General features: G+C 55.6%; 2 protein-coding genes across 7 annotated transcripts; both read right to left on the bottom strand.

The window, feature by feature from the left end:
- Positions 1–704: 704 nt before the first annotated feature.
- On the bottom strand, positions 705–6378 carry Acy3 (aminoacylase 3). 6 transcript variants are annotated; one of them, XM_042258589.2, is made up of 9 exons: positions 5957–6378; positions 5776–5866; positions 4851–4999; positions 3288–3815; positions 2651–2846; positions 2305–2398; positions 2002–2109; positions 1790–1899; positions 705–1068 (listed from the first exon to the last, which is right to left on the bottom strand). In XM_042258589.2, exons 4-9 carry the CDS (start codon positions 3521–3523, stop codon positions 853–855), a joined length of 960 nt encoding a protein of 319 aa, XP_042114523.1. In that variant the 5' UTR covers positions 3524–3815; positions 4851–4999; positions 5776–5866; positions 5957–6378; the 3' UTR covers positions 705–852. The 6 variants fall into 6 exon arrangements, with proteins under 6 accessions (XP_042114523.1, XP_006980582.1, XP_076412635.1 ...); XM_006980520.4 differs by having other exon boundaries at positions 5776–6271; XM_076556520.1 differs by lacking the exons at positions 4851–4999; positions 5776–5866; positions 5957–6378 and adding exons at positions 4044–4139; positions 4525–4622.
- Positions 6379–8781: 2403 nt separating this feature from the next.
- Positions 8782–19683, bottom strand: LOC102903718 (aldehyde dehydrogenase family 3 member B2). The gene is made up of 10 exons (XM_076556499.1): positions 19418–19683; positions 14255–14417; positions 13759–13869; positions 13410–13530; positions 13207–13292; positions 13012–13093; positions 12333–12719; positions 11784–11950; positions 10637–10736; positions 8782–10385 (listed from the first exon to the last, which is right to left on the bottom strand). The coding sequence occupies exons 1-10, from the start codon at positions 19453–19455 to the stop codon at positions 10201–10203; spliced, it is 1440 nt and encodes a 479-aa protein (XP_076412614.1). The 5' UTR covers positions 19456–19683; the 3' UTR covers positions 8782–10200.
- Between the last annotated feature and the right edge of the window lie 1119 nt (positions 19684–20802).

Here is a 20802-nt window from a genome sequence, read left to right as displayed (position 1 = left end):
AGCCAGGGTGGAACCAGAGGTCAGACCTGGCAGGCACAGAGACCCGGACCCTCTCAGATTTCAGTTCATGTTCACTCCCCTGATGCTGGCGGGTGGGGGAAGGTAGAGAGGGTGGTGATGGCGGTAAAGGGACTTTGGCTTCTGGTAAGCTTCCTTCTGCCCCGACCCAAGCCATCTCCCCCCAGTACCCAGCAGCTGGGCAGTTGTCCTGGGCACACCCCTTCTGCGTCCTGAATCCCTTGACTCACATGGAAATTTGCATCTAGGCCATGTGCTTAGCTACGTACAGATCACCTAAAAAGAACATTTGCGGGCCTTGGGAACTCTTGGGAACACACACATATGCTAAGAACACTTGGGTAGGCACACACCTGGACAAGCACAGCTCTGAATGCTTACATGGGCACATGTCTGCAGGAGACTGGGGATCCCTCCTGGGATCCTAGAAGTCCCTCTCCAGATCTTTCTCCACATATAGGATCTCTCTCTATTTCCAGGATGTGTGGCTAAATGTGGGCCCAGAGATTGCTACCACTGTTCCCAGGTCCAGGGTTACACCAGTGGCCCTTCCCCCAGTTTCCCCTTCAGCATGCTGTGCTCACACGTGCAGGTACGTGCATAGTCCTGTGGACATCCCTCCTCTCCTCCACCCACCTCCCTATTCGAAGAGAGGCCATGCTGGGCAGAGAGCAGGAACCGTGGTCTCCAGGCACATTGCATTTATATCATGAGATTGGTTGTCTGGCAAGGGACGCGGTGCCCAGGGTAGGACAGTGGACCCTGGACTTGGAACTATGCCTTAGGACTGATTTTTCAGAAAGGGAGACTGAGACCAGGCAGGTATGACTTGGGTTAGGGGGCCAGGGTGGAGCTGGAGGTCAGTTCCGGCAAGGCAGGCACAGAGACCCGGATCCTCTCAGATTTCAGGAAAGCCACGTGCTTCTCGTAGTAGGCGGCCTCATTAATGAACACAGGGTACACAGTGGAGTTGCCCTCATACAGTACGTCCTCACCACTGAACAGCTTGAAGATGGGTTCACCAGGCTTCAATGGCTCAAAGTCGTGGTCCTAGGAGAAGAGCCAAGGCCAAGGTTGCTGGGGCCATGACCTCTGCACCCCATCCTCCCCAGGAGGGAATAACTCCAGGCTTGCCAAGGAGCACTGACTGAAGACAGGGTTAGTTTTGAGAGATGTGTCATCAACTACAAGAACTTCATGGAGTATACTATGCAAATTAGTATGGCTATGACATCATCAGGAAATACCCTCTCACCAGAATTGCTTCTGTACAGTCCCCTTTTGGGCAAAATATAGAACATGCTTATATTTTTTTAAGGTAAACTCCCTAAAATAGCTGTAATGTAACTGTTGTTACATAGCATTTGCGAAGCATATGGGCAGTTAGGATGCTCTACCAGGTGTCAAATGCTCTCGAAGGTACTAAGACTGCTGCAGGAAAAGTCCGCAAGACTGCACAAGACCCTGTTCAACAGCGACCCCTTGTGGACAGTTAGCTCACAGACACGGGTCTGCTCACATATCCATGGGAAAAGAATATTTGCATTTCCAATCAAGTGACTTGGGTCCTGTCCCCTCCCCTCCGCTTCTTCAGTCAAAGAGCAGCCACCCAGGAGTGTGAAGATTACTGTGGCTCCAAATGCCAGGTGCATGGTGGGGCTCCAGGTGCAGGCATGGACTGGACCAGCCTCTGGTCCAGCCACGGTTCTAAGGTAGTGGGGGCTCTGTCTGACTCTCAGGGTACCCCCCACACGCTCCCCACAGTACCGACCTGCAGCTGAGGGTGCACAGTGCCAGCCAGGTCACCGTCTGAGGTGCGTGGGAAGTCCACCTTGCCCAAGTTCCTGTAGATGTCTATCTCAAAGGCGGGAAAAGCCATGCCTATGTAGAGGTTGGGTATAACCGTCTGTCCATTTCTCCGTTTTCCAGGAGCCAGCCCTCTCCTCGACCTCAGTTTCCCTGCAAGCTATTGTGGGGCCTCACCTTGGTTGTAGAGCTCGATGAAGTCCAGAATGGACGCCACCAGGGTTCTCATCCGTGAGAACAGGTCGGCCCGCAGCACGCCCTGAGGCTGGGGGCCCATCTCCAGACCTGGGGACCAGGAAAGGAGATGTCAGGCAGGTGTCCCAGGCCCAGACACCTACAGGAAGGAGGTCCTGCCCTTCTAGGCCCCGATTCCGCCCTCCGAGCGTCTTCCCACCCCTTCCAACTCCGCCTCTCCAGGCCCTGACTCCGCCCTTCTGGCCCCTTTCCTCTCCTCCCTGCTGATTCCTCCATCCTCCTCACCGATTCCGTTCTTGGACACAGATTCCAAGCTGTAGGTCTCCATCCCTGGTGGATCGTACTGCAAGAGGCGGCAGGGCAGCCCCGGGTTCTGCAGCTGTGGGGTGAGAGGAGCCAGTCAGGACCCAGGCCTTATTGAGAGGGAAACTGAGGCACTGAGGCTGGGAAGAGCAGGGTACAGGAAGCACCGAGTCATCCACCCTGCCCCACCTCTCTCCCTTGGTTGGAAGGTTCCAGAGAGTCTGGAGTACCTGCAGGTGGCAGGCCCCTGGGGACAGGGGACAGGCAGAGGTGGCACCGGTCACTCTGTCCCCTCCCTGCCCTCCCTCTCCTGCCCTCTAGGGACCACCTGTAGGTAGTGGCACAGGTGCAAGTTGAGGGTGTTGTGGGAGCCTTCAGAGACGAGGCAGACCCCAGTGTTGGCTGTGGTGTTGTGCAGGTCTAGGATAAAGTCGAAGGCCTGGTCTGTGCCCTTGGGACCCAGTAGCTCGTTCAGCTCTCGGGCTCTTGTCACCTCATATGGGTCATCGGGAGTGGCTGTGGAACTGTGGGGGAAGGAGTTGGGGACACCAGTCCCATCATCTCAATCAATCTCCTTTTTCTTGGCTAACTTCTCACCTTTGAGGGCTTGGCTGAGAATGCTACCTCCTACAAGAAGCCTTCCCTGACTGCTTTTGGCCAGGTTGGATGCTTCATGTAGCACCCACCTCCCACTTCCTCTGTGTCCCCAGTAACCTGAGGCCCACACCTTGGTCCTAGTCCGCATGCTAATCTCACTCCAGCTGGTAAGAGTCTGGCCTAAGGTTCAGTGACTGACCCAGCTTGCCATCAGGATAGACTTTTTGGAAGAGGTGACTGTGATCTGGAGCTCTCTAAACCAGAGGGTCAATGAGCAAAGGCAGGGGTAGCTTGCTCTCCACAGGGGTGGGTCTGCAGGGATGCTTGTACCCGGCTGCGGACCAGCCAACCTGGCCAAGCCTACTCACTTGAGGAAGGTGAGGGTGAAGGTGCGGTTGAGATCACGGTCCATGTAACGGCGACAGGCAGCGGTGGCTGCTGGGTTGGCCAGAACTGGCATGGCTGAGAAGCTGGGTCTCTGCAGCTCCCCTGGGGCCTGCAGCCAATGCCGGACCAGGTGGACGCCACACATCTCATTTCCGTGGGTGCCCCCAGTCACAGCCACTCGGCGCAGGGGCTCCCGGGGCACAGGAAGGGAGCACATCGCAGTGTGGGTCAGGAGTCCACAAGAGACAGAGCTGGACCGTAGGGTGAGCTCCCCAGGCCCTGAGGAGTCTGAGACAGGGGGCTGCTCGTGAAGAGGTAGCTAAGTGGTAGTGTCAGCTGTGTCTCACCTGTACCCAGAAGCCAAGTTCAAGGACACCGTCAGCCAAATTTTTGTTCCACTTGGAACCTCAGTCCCGCCTCAGGAACTCTCTTTGAGGGTGGGTGTTGATCTCCCCGATTTTCTCTTGGAGGAGACTTTCCTTGATGCTTTTAGAAGAAGTTTCTTCCACCTGTGAAACCAACAGGAGAGCCGCCTTGTTAAGGAGCCAGGTTGTCATACATTGTTACTAAGTCTCCAAGCCTCACAAGAAGTTTCTGTTCCGGAAACCGAATGTATCCTGCAAGCCATGTTTTTCAACCTGTGCTGAACTTGTGACCCCAGGATATATGCCCAGCCTTGTTAAACCCCTGAACACCGGTGGTGACCCCCCTTCCACATGACGTATTCTTGCACTTACCTACCCCGGCGGCAGCCTTGGCCTCCGAGGCCCCCACTCTTCTGTCCGTGTGCTAACAGCCGATAATCTCCACAGCTGTTTTCTATCAACCTAACCCTCCCCCATAAAAGGGACCTCAAAAGCCAGGGAGGGGCTGCCCTCCGAAACCCTGACTTAGGGAGAGACTGCCATCTGGCCAGTCCCTTGTACACCTCTAAATACAGCTTGCTTTAATCAGGCAGCTGTGGAAATGTTTTTCCCCACTCAGGTCTAACACCCCGAAGCTGAGAAGAGGGACTCGGACATTCAGAAGGGTGACCTGGTCCCACCCACACCATCCTCACCATAGAACCATACACCCATTTTATAGATGGTAAGCCAATGCCAAGCTTTCCAGGGAGAAGAGACTGTCACTCCATTAGCTATGTGGCAAGCATGTGGGCCCCAGGCCACCCCCGCACCCGCCTCTCGACTGGCAGGAAGCCTCTGCGAGGCCTCTTACCTGCTGGGCTTCCCTAGGCCACAGGCCTCATGTGTCTGTCTGTCCACTTCCTAGCCGCTGTATTTACGGGCCTGGAGGCCGCAGGCAGGGAGTATTTGTGCCCAGTTAGTGGAGATCTGGGGGCGGTGGCTGGGCTGAGATCCAGGCAGCCAAAGTTCGCAGGGCCCCGCCTCCACCCCCCAGCTCCACCTGCCCTGACTCCCCACGGTCTAATGGGTCCAGGTCCCTGGGGCAGGCTCCTGTCCTTGCCCTCTGCTCCTCCTCTGGGAATGGGGACAGTTCTGCCTGCCAGGGCCTCTGAGGACCCCTGCTGGAACTGCACTTACCCTTGGAAGATGAATCACAGAGATTCCTGACTTGGACCGATGACTCCCAGTCCTCAGAACTGGCAAGGAAGCCCCCTAGTTCAACACAGGGAGACAAGGCCTGCCTGCTGTCCTGCCTGGATCCACCCGGAGAGGCGCTTTCCATGAAGCTGCTTAGGACAGAGAGCAGTGGGTGGTGACTTGGTTGTGGCTGCACCAGCCTGGTACCTTGGGGACCATCAGAAAAGAAGCCCCCTTCCTTCTGCCTCTTTAGTGTCGCCCTCTGCCCTTGCGTCTCTCAGGGCACCTCCCCACTTCTTAAGGCTGTGACCCATGGGGTTCAGTATAGGTCACTGATGCTTCAAACAAAATTGCAGAAGGTCTTGCTTTAGTCTTTGTGGTCTCCAAGGACGCTGTAACTGAAATGGCTTTATTTGCTCTGTTTTGGGAAACAACACTCAGACTCCGTTTACAGATGTGGAAACTGAGGCCCAGGCAGAGTAGCTAAGGATGCACTGAACGCAGGAGACAGTTGGACCTGGAAGACAGGGTCTGACCCTTTCCGTTCCCTGCTGCCTCTATAGGGTCCTGGGGGAGGGCAAAGGAGAAGTCCTTGTCCCCTGAACCAGAGCTGTCCCTCTCACTGAGCTCAACTGTCCCCTGGCAGGAGCCAAGCACTGTTCAGAGGTCGCTGAGCAGAGAGGCAAGACGGAGGCGGTGAACTGTTGCAGCCCGCTTAAGCGTGCAGTCCGATTACCTGTAGTTCCTGCCGTAGGTTCAAGCTGACCAGTTTGGGGCTTCTGGGTGGCCAGGGTCCTCCGGGCTAACTTTCCTCAAAGCCACGCAGACCGCTGACTCCGGTAGCCTGAGCCTGCCCTCTTACCCTCCCCCGCCCTGTGTCTCTGCGAAGTCGATGTGGGGAGGAGAGTGGGCACCTGTGGCTCACCTTAGTCCTCCGCAGAGCACCGTCCTTTGGCGGAGCGCTGGAGGCGGTGGAGTGTGGTCCTGAGCACCCTTTCTGGAGTCTCGGGCCTCAGCTGAGAGAGGCAGAGACCTCCATGAGGCCTACGCAGAGGGTCACCGAACCTTTGTTGACAGTTCCCAGCAGCTGTTCACCAAGCCCTTACCCCGCAGGTGGCGGGGGTGTCGGAGGAGATCGGAACGGATCAGTCCGCCCGCCCCCGGGCCGGTCCCCTTCCCAGTGCCCGCTGTGCTCCAGCCCAAAGCCTCGGTGTTCAATCTGAAAGCCGCCAGCTGCTGGGGTCCTGCTGACTCCTGCAGGGACTCAGAAGTAGGAATTCTTGGCTGTTTAGGCGGGTGGCAGTGTTCTAGCGCTTCCGGCCAGGAGGCTTGGAGCTACGGGGCGGGCAGCCGGGAGGAGTGAGTGCCTCACTTCCTGGGCTTCTCTGTTTCTGCCGTTTCTAGACTGGAAATGGGGCTGGGCGCCAACATGTAAACACAATCGTACAATCGTAGTTTCTCTCTCTCTCTCTCTCTCTCTCTCTCTCTCTCTCTCTCTCTCTCTCTCTCTCTCTCTCTCTCTCTCTCTCTCTCTCTCTCTCTCTCTCTCTCCCCCCACCCCAGGAAACAGAGGGGCCCCTGAGAAGCTGTTGGATCCTGTATGGGAAGTGGGGGTGAGGCACCTGTGGGGGGTAGGGGCGGAGCAAGAGCAAGCCTGGAAAACTGGCGTGGGCAAGAACGCCCCAAGGTGAACACGGCTGAGCAATGCCCATCACAGTATCCACAGGCCCAGCATCTCTCTAGTTAGGGAAGCTGAGGCCCAGAAAGGCATCAGAACCAAGCTCCCCGCTCTCCCCAAATTGTAAATCTTGGTCCAAGAGGGCCTTGGGACCTGAGATCCATGCCTGAGGGTCATGGGCCCAGCGGCTTTGGAACCCCTGCCTGACCCTCCACTCTCCTGGCCAGGCTATGGCTCCTTTGGCCTGCCTGTCACATCTTGGTCAAGGTCCATCAGCCTTGCTCCCTGTGCCCGGTCCGCTGAGTCCTCAGGGAAGTGCCACTGGCCACCCCACCCCCACCCCAGCTTCTCCAGGCTGCTCTGTCCTGTCCATCCTTCACAAATGGCCTCCCATCTCCAAAGGTGACATCTGAGACACACTGTGTGTCATGTAGCTGCACCTCCAGCTTCCTTCTGGGATGGAATCTCCCAGGCAACAGTGCTGGCCACTCTGAGAGGGAGGCTGTAGCCTTGCAGGGCTGTGGCATCTGCCTGGTGTTTTCTGCCAAGGACTAGGGGATGACAGTCGGCTTTGTCTTTCTCTGAAAGCGCTTTGGATGCCAGCCCCGGGGAATGAGCCAGGGGAGGACCTGGGAGGCTGTGCCACCACGGACCAGGTCAGAGACCACACGGCCTGCACTGGGGGAAGGAGCTGAGGAAGTGGACCAGGGAGAGGGCGGAGGAGGGGAGGGGAGTCAGCACCACAAGAAGGCTAGGGCCCAGCTCGGGTGAAAGGTTCACTGAATGAGAAGTTTAAATTTTGAGCCTTGCTGAAGTGGAGACCTGGAAGGGTAGCCATGTGGGCACTGGCCTTGTGGTCAGGCCACCATAACTAGTTCTCGAGGATGCCGAGGTGGGGACACTTGGCCCCTTCTCAAAGAGTGCATGGCTGGTTGGGGGGAGGGAGAGGTTGAGGGGTGCCTTTGTTTCTTGTCCCTCAACCCTGCCTTATTAATTTGATTTAGGTGCCAGGCAGGGCCAGCTCTGGCTGGGTACTGGGGACATGGCAACCAGCCAGAGCTGGCTTCTGTCCCCTTGTGTCTACTTTCTAGAGAACAGACGCTTGGGCAGGGGGGTGTGGGAAGTCTCTTTGTATCCCTCTGGAGGGCACCGAGAACCCTCTGAGATGCGCAGGTACAGCCCCAGAGGACAGCTCTGTCCTCTGCCCTCTGCACTGTGCCAGGCAAGACTTTTGGCGCTTGGTGCTGCCTCATAGGAGCTAAAGCTGCCACCTCTGAAGGGACAGCGTCCTGCTTCCTGTGGCTGTGATAAAGACGCCATGACCAGAGCTACTTGGGAAGGAAGGGTTAACAGGCCTGCACAAGCCTGTCACTGAAGGGAGTCAGGACAGGAACTCAAGGCAGGAACCTGAAAGCAGGAACGGAAACAGGCTGTGAAGGAACACTGCTTACCGGCTTGTTCCCCAGGGCTTGCTCAACCTTTCATACCCCAGGACCACCTGCCCAGGGATGGCTCCACTCACAGTGAGCTGGGCCTCCCACCATCACTCATTAATCAGGAAAATAACCCACAGACTTGCCTGCAGGCCAGTCTGATGGGGACATCTTCTCAATTGAGGTTCCCTCTTTCCAAATGACTCTAGCTTATCTCAAGTTATCAAAACACTAACCAGCACAATCCACACAAGGGCAGGAGGCTGCTGTACACAGATATATGCTCCTACCTGAGTCCTTCCTACACCAGACCTGGCCTCCCAAAGCCGTTTACAATCGGGCCTGCCCCCCCCCCGTCCCGTCCCCCCCCCCCGCCTTCCCCCCCCCCCCCCCCCGCTCTCTCCACCTCCCCGCTGCTTTCACTGTGACCCCTCCCTTCAGCTCTCACTCCAGCGCTGCCCTGCTGGTTTCCTGCTAACCTGCTGTCCTGGGTTTGGACCAGGAAGGATGATAGTGCCGATTTTCTTATGGCCACTCTAGGTTGAAGCTAATGACACTGTGGGCCCAGCACCTATGGCTAGATTTCACCTATCACGACCCACTGGAGCCCCAGGGCAGCTCCCAAGCCTGCCACTCACCCGGCTACCTGCTCAGTAACCCATCATCCCTCCATCCAACCGCCTCCCAGCCAGCCACCATCCACACACCCATCTGTTCCTCTCTCATGTATTCGTTCTGTCCTTCATCCATCCATAAGTCCCTGTTAGGTGCCTCTGCGGTGTCCCCATGTACCATTCTGGAGATGCCATCACCCAAAATGTCTAAGACCATACTTCTTTTAATTTCTCAACCTCAGGCCACTGGCTCAGATTTCCTGTGACTCTAAGGATGAGGAGCCCAGCAAGCCAAGGCTGGGGATTGAAAGTGGCTCTGGAGTCAGGGGTAGGGATGGGGGATTGGGGAAGAACAAGGAACCAATTCCAGGGCCAGGCATGCTGTCTACCCAGCCTCCAGCCCCGTGATCCTCAACAAAGCCCACTGTCTCTCAGCTCGAGCCCTGCTTTCCTCTGTGAACTCAGTACAACCCTGCCTTGACTCAAGACCTCAGTTTCCCATGTTCAGATGAAGTCTCCAGCTTTTTGTTTGTTTTTTGAGATAGGGTCTCTACATGCCCCTGACTGTCCTGGAACTCACTATGTAGCCCAGGCTAAAATTACAAAGAGCATAAAGATTACAAAGGCCTGTCTCTGCCTCCCAAGTGCTGGGATTAAAGTCCTGCACCACCACACCTGGTTCCAAGCCTCTATTTTTAAATTGTATTTTCCATGTATGAGTGTTTTGCCTGTGAGTATGTCTGGGCATCGTATGTGTGCCTGGTACCTGCTAAGGCCAGAAGAGGGTGTTGGATCCTCTTAAACTGGAGTTACAGATGGTTGTGAGCTGTGATGTGGGCTCTGGGGTCTGATCCCAGTCCTCTGGAAGAACAGTCAGTACTCTTAACCACAGAGCTATCTCTTTAGCCCCAAGTCTCCAATTTCATATTCTACCTCTCACTACCTCTTTCTAGGAGTAGAGATGTAGCCAACACATACACACAGCCCTCCCTGGGCCAGAGCAGACATGACTAATCAACCATGCTTTCCTTCTTATTCATGATGCTTCCTGGCCTGCCATCCCATGAGCTGAACTGTATTCTGTCATGTCTGCTGAGTCATGGTGATAGAACCTCCTGAAGCCATGAACTACATGAGAATCTTCCCCCTTGAACTTGTCTTTTGATAGAAGTAACAGAAAAGTAACTAATGAACACACTTCAGACAGATTCACCAATTAATCTGACCTGGGTTCAAGATCATGTCACTTCAGATGGGACAAAGCCACCCTGCAGGTGTGGATGGAGCTATGAGCCACTGCTCTGTCTTTTGGGACCCTGTCTATGATCTGATAAAGGAAGTCCTCCTCAGTCACCAGATCTGCCCAGCCTTGGGGAGGGGGCTCCTCTGTCAGCAGACCTGTCTAAACAGAGGGTCAGGAGGCTGCTGAGGGGGGCTGTGCTCTGGGAGGGGATTGGACCAGCCACCTGGAGGTCCTGCTTGGCTGCAGGTCTGTTCAGAAAAAGTTCCAGAAGCGGGGTGTTCACAGGCAGACACCTGCCTTTCGGGAACCACTGGGGATGTGGGAGCAGCTGAAAGCTCAGGTAGGTCGGGGGCTGGGCAGCAGGGGGGAGTCAGGGTGGTGCTCATAGGAGGGTGCAGCTCTGGGAGCCCATGGCCCAGCTTATCAGCTGCTGGTTCCAGGGGCCATAAGGAGGGTATCGGAGGTCATTAAGCTTTTCCATCCCCGGGCTGCGCAGCAGACAGGCACGCTGGTGGGAGAAGGTGTCGAAGGAGAACTTGCCGTGGTACCTGCCCATCCCGCTGTTACCTGCAAGGACACAGAGAGTGAGCGCGTGAGGACAGCACCTGTGTAGCCCTGCTTGGCAGCCTGGGTAGCAGCCACCTGCCCGGGCCAGAAGCCCAAAGCTTGCAAGAGAACAGAGAAAGACAAGGCAATCAAATAACCATTTTACAGACAGGGAAACTGAGGCCATATGAGGCCCAGGGCCTACATTCAGATGGAATAGCAAAGGACTTTCTGGGGCTGGGGCTGGATTGTGGAGGGGGCCAGGAACTCACCAACGCCCCCCAGGGGCAGGGCGGGTAGAGTCAGGTAGAGAAAACCATCGTTGCCTCCAAAGCCGCCACTGCTGGTACGTTCCAACATCTGGTTCACCACCTGAGGGAGGTGGAGCGCATGGGGCAGGAGGTGAGCCCTGACTGACTGTCCCATTGGGGGAACAGAGAGTTTTCACCCCTACATGGCCTTTCCCAGCTCCTCCCTCCACTGAGCAGTCCCACTGGGGGGCGCACTTCATAGGGATATATAGGGCACAAGTTCATGTCCATATCCAAGACCATGCAGGAGATCCCGGCTTTGTGAGGGTGTGGTGGATCCCCACTGCAACCAGCCAGGCTCTGCCTGTGCGGTCCTGGTCGGCATTGCCCTTCAATCCCATAGGAGTTTGGTTTATGAGGAACTTTGCACAGCTCAGAACAGGGGAGGGGGCTCCCTCACACACCGCTTGCTGCAAGTGGAGGCTGCCCCAGCCAGGATGGACAGAGAGCTGGCCGGACATGTACCTGGCACCTGTGGCCATGCCTGTGTCTGTCTTTGGATGTCCCTGCCTGTGTCCTGTCCTTGGGTGTCCCTGCCTGTGTCCTGTCCGTGGGTGTCCCTGCCTGTGTCCTGTCCTTGGGTGTCCCTGCCTGTGTCCTGTCCTTGGGTGTCCCTGCCTGTGTCCTGTCCTTGGGTGTCCCTGCCTGTGTCCTATCCTTGGGTGTCCCTGCCTGTATCCTGTCCGTGGGTGTCCCTGCCTGTGTCCTGTCCGTGGGTGTCCCTGCCTGTGTCCTGTCCGTGGGTGTCCCTGCCTGTGTCCTGTCCGTGGGTGTCCCTGCCTGTGTCCTGTCCTTGGGTGTCCCTGCCTGTGTCCTATCCTTGGGTGTCCCTGCCTGTATCCTGTCCGTGGGTGTCCCTGCCTGTGTCCTGTCCGTGGGTGTCCCTGCCTGTGTCCTGTCCGTGGGTGTCCCTGCCTGTGTCCTGTCCGTGGGTGTCCCTGCCTGTGTCCTGTCCTTGGGTGTCTTTATGCAGTATTCAATGGAACTAGGTTGGTTGCTAAACTCAGAGCATCTGTCTAAAGCCCCAAGCAGAAGGTGTGGTCAATCGCCCCCTTTCCAGCTCCTCGGGGCCCCAGCCCTGGTGGACCCCAGCCCTGGCGGGCCCCACCTGGCTGCTGTTGGAATAGGCATACAGTGCCAGCGGCTTCTCCCTCTTGTTAATGAAGTCGATGGCCTCATCCAGGCTTTTCACGGTCACCACAGGCAGGATGGGCCCGAAGATCTCCTCCTGCATCACAGGCTCCGTCTCCTGCACGTCTACCAGCACTGTGGGTGCTGTGGACCAAGGGAGAAACAGCCTCATTGGTTGTCGGGGCTTGGATGGAAACAAGGTTCCAGACTGGAGAGTGTGAGGACCTGACCTCTCAGGACTCCGGGGTCTGAGTGCCCAGAGACCAGCCCTCACTGGGCAATGAAAAGCAAATGAAAGTTTAAGCCCATAAATCTGGGTTCCAGCTCAGTAAGTCTAAAGCTGTGGGGCCCAAGGTCGGAATTTAGGAGCCACGGCTCAGCCACAGTTAAGGCACCAGAAGAGGTGAACTTAAGGATCTGAGACTCACGTTGAAGCTCACATTTAGGGTCCAATGCAGCCCCCTTCAGTATCGAAGAGCCTCAGCCCAGGTGTGCTGTGTGCCAGTGATGGGGGCAGGAGACTCACCAATGTAGCGTTCTCCCTCATCGCTCTGGCCACCAATGGCCACGCGGCCACAGCCCAGCAGTCCCTGGAGACGCTTGAAATGTTTCTGGTTGATGATTCTGCCCAGGCTGGGGGAGGTCTGTGGGTTGTCTCCATAGAAACGTGTGATGGCGTTCTGCAGGGCCGGCACCAGCCGCTCCTGCATCTCCTGGCTACATAGGATGTAATCGGGGGCCACACAGGTCTGGCCAGCATTGAAGTAGCGGAACCAGGCCACACGGTTGGCCACGGTCTGAGGGTCACAGTCGTCATCCACATAGCAGGGGTTCTTACCCCCCAGCTCCAGGGTGATGGGCGTCAGGTGTTTGGCAGCAGCGGCCATCACGATCTTGCCTACTTGAGGGCTTCCTGAAGACATGGTCAAGAGACAAGATCTTCACCTGGCAAACTGGTCTAGGCATGAATTTTGGCTTCCTCTCTCCACAGACACCTTTCCCAGCCCAAGTTCTGGGCTGTCCCACCTATCCTGACCACCCAGGATCCAATCTCCAAGATTCTCAGAGGGCCTGGACTGGACCTCAGGGACACATCCACCTCTTGATTGGTTCCCTGCCCTGGCCTATGGCCTTATGCTTCAATGCCTTCACACTGTATTCTCTGCTGCCCCCGTCCCCAGGATGCTGGCCAGGGCCATCCTTACCCGTGAAGAAGATATAGTCAAATTTATGTTTCAGCAGCTGCCCGGTCTCCTCGGGCCCACCCAGCACCACAGCAAAGCAGCTCTGCAAGGCAAGGTGACAGCTCAGGAGGCAGCCCTGAGGACAGCAGGGACTTCCCCACTGGCCGGGACACGGGTGTGGGGATGCCGGGTGCTGACAGGCAGAGCCATGCCCACCTGGTCCAGATACTGGGGCAGCAGCTCGGCCAGCGCCTTCTCTGTGTTCTTGCTTATCTCCGAGGGCTTCAGTACCACGCAGTTCCCTGCAGGAGCCAATGGGGAAGTAGAGGAGGGAGGCTGGAGCCTGCACCCCCCAGGGAACTCTGGATGCCCTCTTTGGGAAGGACCCTCAGACTAGGGGGCCCCAAAACCCCACTCACCTGCAGCAATGGCCCCCACTAGGGGCATGATCATCAAGTTCAAAGGGTAATTCCAGGGTGCCACGATAAGCACCAGGCCAAAGGGCTCCTTCCGGATGAAGGCTGAGCTCAGTTTCGTGAGCTAGGATGCAGGATGACAGTCAGGTGTCAAGTGAGGAACAGTCTCCCCCCCGCCCCGCCCCGTCCCCCCGCACATGGGTCCTCACCCCCTGACTGATGGGGTCCCCAATGAAAAGACTGGCTTACTTTGGTCTCTAGGGCAGGAGGGGTCTGGGGCAGGCTGCCCTGTGCTCTGGCCCCCCCCCCCACTGCCTCCTCCACCTACCATCGCCCAGCCTACAGGGCTCACCAAGTTGGTGGACACAGACTCATCCTTCATCCAGGTCTGCAGGTTCTTGAGGGCCAGGTCCACCTCATTCTGGCACAGGATGATCTCACTCATGTCTGACTCGAAGGCTGACTGTGGGGGGGGGGGAGGTCAGGTCAAGGCTGGGCTGGGGTCCACCGTTTGGAAAGGGCATGAGGTGCTTTCCTTGAGCACATCAATGCAGTATATGGTTCCATGGGGACTAATTCTGGAGTGCCACTGCCTGGCTTTGAGACTTTGAGCAAGCAACTTAACACTTGCCTCAGTTTCCCTATTTGTGACCTGAGAACAACCATCCAGCGGGCCTCTCCGTGATATTCTGTGTGCTGTCAAGTTAGTGTTGCATTCTGTTGCAAGGGTTAAACACCCCAGGAGGTTTGCTCCTCATCAAGGGCACAAGATCTCGGAAAGGATGTGGCCCAGCTTGGGAAGGACACAGGTGCACCTGTCTAGTGCCCCTCCCATCCCCCCACAGCACCTTGCCCACGTCCTTGGCCAGTGCATCCTGCAGCAGCTGCTTGTTGTCCTTCAAGAATTGGCCCAGTCTCTGCAGCTGTGATGTCCGGAACTCAGCAGGCTTAGTCCGCCCTGTGTTGAAAGCCTCCCGCAGCCTCCGGAGTGTGGCCTCAGCGGGGTCCACCCTGCAGGATGGGACAGTGTTCACTGGGAGCTTGTGCACCCCTCAACCTTTGGGAAGAGCTTCAGCAGCCCCAGGGCCCAAGGCAGCCCCCCAAATGCATGTCAGTCACGCCCCACTTGCCCATCCTCCCAAGCCCCTACCCTGAGTTTCATATCCCTTGGATGAAGTTTCATACCCCATGGACCAGTTGCTACAGAATGGTGTTGTGTGCACATGGGTGTTATTGTATGTGTCTGATTTGTTTTTAATGACTTTTTGTTTGTCATTGTTTAAAATAAGCAATTTATTAGCTTTCTATCTTTTTTTAAAAAATTATATTTATTATTGGATGTGAAGAGAGGCACTCATACTGTGTGTGTGTGAAGGTCAGAGGACAAATTGTGGGGTCAATTCTCCCCTTCCACCTTTCATTGGGTCCCCACAATCAAACACAGGTCACCAAGCTCGTGTGCGAAGTGAGTGTTTACCTTGCTGAGCCGTCTCATCTCACCAGCTCTCTCTCTCTCTCTCTCTCTCTCTCTCTCTCTCTCTCTCTCTCTCTCTCTCTCTCCCCCTCTTCCCCCCCCCCCCCCCCCCCCCCGAGCGCGCAGATCCACTAGGCTCCAGAGTAAAGCTGTCTGGTAAGGCCACTCTCCAACCAGCTGAGCTGCAGGCTGCGCAGTGAGCTCCAGGTTTCCAGCTTTGTGAGCTGCCACCGTGCTGGGCCTTGGAGATGCAGCTGTCCCTGAGTCATTTCTGCTTCGTAAGCCACCCCTCACCCATCTCCTGTGAGTAACCTGCAATTAAAGTCATTGGTTTACCAGGCTGGACTTTGGTGGTAGCCGTACTTTGGTCCGTCATGGGATCCCTGTCTGGGGTGAGCAGATCTTTGTGTTTTGCCCCTGAAGTAGAAGTTGTGCCCCACAACAGTAGCCCAGGCTGCCTCCAACTCTGATGCTGATATTTATATGCTTGTGTGTGCATGTGCATGTGCGCCTGTATCCACGAGTGCCTGTTTTATCTTTGTGTGCACACCCGAGTGTCTGTGTACATGTGTCCTGTGCGGTGAGTTGGGTGGGAATAGGTGTTGCTTTGCATCTGTGTGGACAGGAACAGCACATGCTGGGACCTGCTCACAGCCCCGAGAGGGAGCAGGAACAGAGGTGCTGTTGAAGAAGTCCTGCCCCATGCACACCTACACCCTCCCTTGACTTCAGCAGGTCACCATCCTGGTTAATGACATCCCGACACACATTCCTGCAGACGGTGCCTTGCTTGTGGACAAAGATACTCTCAGAACAGTGCCACCACACACATCCACAACCAAGGCAGTGAACAGAATCTTACAACAGCGCCTCTGTGGACAGAACTCTCAGGACAGCGCCCCCCTGTGGACAGAACTCTCAGGACAGCGCCCCCCTGTGGACAGAACTCTCAGGACAGCCCCCTCTGTAGACAGAACTCTCAGGACAGCGCCCCCTGTGGACAGAACTCTCAGGACAGTGCCCCCTGTGGACAGAACTCTCAGGACAGCGCCCCCTGTGGACAGAACTCTCAGGACAGCGCCCCCTGTGGACAGAACTCTCAGGACAGCGCTCCTGTGGACAGAACTCTCAGGACAGCGCCCCCTGTGGACAGAACTCTCAGGACAGCGCTCCTGTGGACAGAACTCTCAGGACAGTGCCCCCTGTGGACAGAACTCTCAGGACAGCGCCCCCTGTGGACAGAACTCTCAGGACAGCGCCCCCTGTGGACAGAACTCTCAGGACAGCGCCCCCTGTGGACAGAACTCTCAGGACAGCCCCCTCTGTAGACAGAACTCTCAGGACAGCGCCCCCTGTGGACAGAACTCTCAGGACAGCGCCCCCTGTGGACAGAACTCTCAGGACAGCCCCCTCTGTAGACAGAACTCTCAGGACAGCGCCCCCTGTGGACAGAACTCTCAGGACAGCGCCCCCTGTGGACAGAACTCTCAGGACAGAGACTGTTCCTAAGAACAAGAGGCAAAGTTGAGCAGACAGGGCAGGCTCTGAGGGGCTGTCCCAGCTGAGGAATATGGGGAGACAGGAGGGTACAGACTTGCCCTCCTCCCCAGGGCAGGGCTGCTGATTTCCTGGCTGAGGCCTCCACATTCATGTCCCCTTCCCCTGCGGCCGGCAGCAGGAGGCAGCTCACAGCAGCGTTGCTGAGGACTGTCCCTGTGAGGCAGCCAGTGCAAAGGCCTGTGGTGCAGATTTTGAACAATGAGATGCAGCGGGGCAGGTGTCGTGATGCGACCTCTAAGAGGGAGCTGTGGTAGAGTCTGTGGACATCAAATACAATATGGAACAAAACTAGAAGGAAGTCAGAGCTGGCAGTTGGACCGAAGGGTAGCAGTGCCATCTCATTTAAGTCCTGGAGATATCATTACCCCATACTAAGGATGAGAAAGTGAGACTCGGAGGGTCCAGCTGATTCACCCTAATTAGCTTTGCCTGTCAGCCTGACACAGCCTAGAGTCACCTGAGAAGCGAGTCACAAATGAGGACTTGCCCAGACCAGGTTTGCCTGTGTGCATGTCTGTGGGATGTTGTGTTGATTGATAGTTGACATAGGCAGCCTGGTCGACCGTGGGCGGCACCATCCCCCAGGTCAGTGGTCCTGGCTTGTATAAGAAAGCTAGCCGAGAAGAAGCCTGTGCGCTACAGAAAGCAGCACCCTCCATGGTTTCTGCTCTACTTCCTTGGCTTTGAGTTAGCTCCTGCGTTGATTTCCCTCAGTGATGGTCTGTAACCTGTAAGCGAAATCAAGCCTTTCCTCCTGTAAGCTGCATCTGGGCTGGGCATTTTATCAAAGTTACAGAGAGGAAGTGAGAAAACCCTCCTCAAGCTTATCAGCCCCCATGGGTCTCTCCTCCACCAACACTGTGACCATGTTCCAATGTGCGTCCCACACGGGGTGTGTGTGGGGTTGTGTGTGTGTGGTGTGTGTGTTCACATGTATGAGTGAGGGCTTGTATGTGTGCAGATGCATGTGTGGGTGTGGGTGGAGACCAGAGACTGACACCTGCTGCCTTCCCCAAGCCCCTTTATTTAATGAACCAGAATCCATCCCTGAACCTAGAGCTCACCACTTTGGCTGTCTAGTTGGGGTGGCCGAGGGGCCTTCCTGTCTCTGCTTCCCAAACAGTGGCTTAACAGGTGGGCTGGTATGCCCACCTGGATTTTGCTTGGGTGTGGGGGATCACCATGTATGTGTGATGGGTTTGGGGCAGGGTCTTATTACGCAGCCCTAGCCAGCCTGGTACACTTGAAGCAATCCTCCTGCCCCTGAGTGTGGTGGTGACTTGTTGTTCCTGCTGCCACACTAAGCTTCTAGTCACATGTTTTTATCATCTCCTCCATGCCTGTTGGTAGCATCCAACTTTTCTTTCTTTCTTTTTCTTTTTCTTCTTTTTTTTGAGACAGGGTTTCTCTGGGTAGCTTTGCGCCTTTCCTGGAACTCACTCTGTAGCCCAGGCTGGCCTCGAACTCACGGAGATCCACCTGGCTCTGCCTCCGGAGTGCTGGGATTAAAGGCGTGCACCACCACCGCCCGGCTCATCCAACTTTTCTAATAGAATGTCACATTTCCAGAGCCACAGTGAACAGGGCTCTTTTTTTTTTCTTTAAGACCAAGTCTCACTATGTAGCTCTAGCTGGCCTGGCACTCTCTGTGTAGATCAGGCTGCCTCAGACTCATAGAAATGTACCTCCCTCTGCCTTTAGAGTGCTGGGATTAAAGACATGCGCCATTCAGCGCAATGATAGGATCTTTGTTTTAAAAAAATCATTTTTATTTCATGTGCATTGGTGTTTTGCCTACATGTGTATCTGTGTGAGGTTGTTGGGTCCTCTATGTGAGGGTGTTGGATCTCCTGGAACTAGAGTTACAGACAGTTACGAGCTGCCGTGTAGGTGCTGGGAGTTGAACCCAGGTTCCTTGGAAGAGCAGCCAGTGCTCTTAACTGAGCCATCACTCCAGCCCCAACTGGATCTTTTTTTTTTTTTTTTTGAGCTGAGAATCGAACCCAGGGCCTTGAGCTTGCTAGGCAAGCCCTCTACCACTGAGCTAAATCCCCAACCCCCCGACTGGATCTTATGTAGCTCATGCTAGCCTCAAATTTGATATCTAGCTAAGGTTGACCTGGAACCCCTGATTCTCATGCCTCTGCTTCTACCTCCCAAGTGCTGGGATTACATCCATGTGCCACTACATGCAGTCTATGCTGTCCTGAGTCAGGCACGGTGCTTCATGCACACAGGGCAAGCGCTCTACCAGCCCTGCCCCCAGTGTTTCCTTTCCTTTTTTAATTTCTCTTTTCTTTTTGAAACAACTCTCACTGTGCGTTCTAGGCTGTCCTTGAATTCATGATCCTACTACCTCAGCATCCAGAGAGCTGAGATTACAGGCGCACAGCCACACTGTTACTGTGCATTTTACACCTAAAGCTGGATTGGGTGTGGTAGCGCACGCCTTTAACCCCCAGCACTCCAGAGGCAAAGGCAGGTGGATCTCTGTGAGTCTGAGGCCAGCCTGGTCTACACAGTAAGTTCCAGGGCAGCCAGAGCTACGTAGTGAGACCCTACCTCAAACAAACAAAACCCTCAGCTCTGGCCTTGCAGTCCCCTCCTTTCTGGCACCCTAATCACGGCTCTGGTGTCCCTTGCCAGGTCTCCATCTGTTCATATGGCTGTCACCTTCAGCAGTATGGAGCTCCTCCAGACAGGATGGGTTGTCCCTAGTCCTAGGGGTCTTGACTGCTTCCTATCTGTCACAGGAACATGAGGCTCAGAAGGAGAAAGCAGACAGCTGTACCTCTGCCCTCAGCCCCTGGTCCTGTTGCCACTGTCCTGTCCTAAGCTCAGCAGGTGATCTCAACCCCTCGGCTCCCAGCCTCATCCCTCACCTATGACCCATACCCCATTTCCACGAGTGACTGTCACCCACCCAAGGCCTTTTGCACTAAGACCCTCTGCCGCCAGTACCCGTGACCCTACCTACCCCAGCGAGGGCTCCGATCCTGTTTCCGTAGCAGACATTCTGGTTCCAGATGTGGGGCTCCTTTTTTTAGCTAGGCTCTCTCTTGCCTCTGCTGATCCTTCTAGGTGGGACCACAGTAGGGCCACACTACCCTAGCAGTGCAGGCCTGAGCTCTAACAGATGGTGGGTGGGGCAGCCGCCTCCTAAATCCCACACTCTCCCTCTGCACTGCCTCCCGGGTACAGCTATAGGGAACCGGAATGGCAGGCTGTGCAGGCTTCTCTGTGGGTCTGAATGTTCTGGAGAGGCTGACAGGAAGTTAGCAGTGGGGAGAAAAGTCATGGGGGTTGGAGGTGAAAACAAACCTCCTCAGTTCCCTGACAGCCCCTCCAGGTCCCTCCAGGAAGCCTCCACAGGCTAAATCTTCTCCATCCTCTCTCACACACAATCAGGGTGTCCCTGTCTAGAAGAGAAATTGTGGTACTTTTATTTGCACTCGCCTGTGACCAAATGACACAGGGGACAGAGGAAGGGGCACTGACGGTTGTAGAGGACACTCTGCAGGCAGGGGAATTGCTCCAGTGGGGGAATGTCACTCATGTCTGCATTTCCTATTTACTGTGTGATCCTAGTCAAGTTACCTACCCTCTCTAAGCTTAATGTCATATATATATATATATATATATATATATATATATATATATATATATAATTTTTCATGTTTTGCCTGCATGTATATATGTGTACCATGTTGCATTCCTGGTGTCCGCAGAGGCCAGAAGAAGGCATCAGATACCCTGGAACTGGAGTTACAGATGGTGTGAGATGCCATCTGAGTGCTAGGAACTAAGCCCAGGTCCTCTGGAAGAGCAGTCAGTGCTGGTAACCACTGAGCCATCTCTCCAGCCCTTATCATCATGAGAGTTTTGAGACTGTCCTGGGAGTGGGAAGACAGGATCTCAGCTTCTGGCACAAGTCAGTGTTTCTGGGGCTGGGGCACCGGTGGATCCCAGTGTCTCTGTGAACACTCACTGAGATTCTTCTCCTCGGGTCGGAGAAGCAGGAGACTGAGCTCAGGCCCTGCTGCTGTCTCTCACTGATGGCCAGACCCTGTCCCCACCCTCCCCGACCGGCATCAATACACCCCCAGTTCAGGGATGCAGAGAGGGTGTCTCTGGGCCAGCAAGTGTCTGCCATAACCCTTCCTTGTGGTTGGATCTGAGTCAGGGGGAGCCACAGCACACTACAAACCCCTGACCCCTGAATCTTTGCTAGTTTTAGAGCTAAATGCCCAATGTGGGCCCAGGAAGGGAGCACAGTGCGAGCCAGGGGGCCAGAGGATGGTGTCTCAGGGGTGGCCTTGCCTAAGAGCAGCAGGAGGGTCCCAGAGATGATTTCCCATGCCC

The sequence above is a fragment of the Peromyscus maniculatus genome, chromosome 1, assembly GCF_049852395.1.
Source record: "Peromyscus maniculatus bairdii isolate BWxNUB_F1_BW_parent chromosome 1, HU_Pman_BW_mat_3.1, whole genome shotgun sequence".
NCBI lineage: Eukaryota > Metazoa > Chordata > Mammalia > Rodentia > Cricetidae > Peromyscus > Peromyscus maniculatus.
Note: the sequence above shows the minus strand (reverse complement) of the source record. Positions and strands in the feature narration are given on the sequence as shown.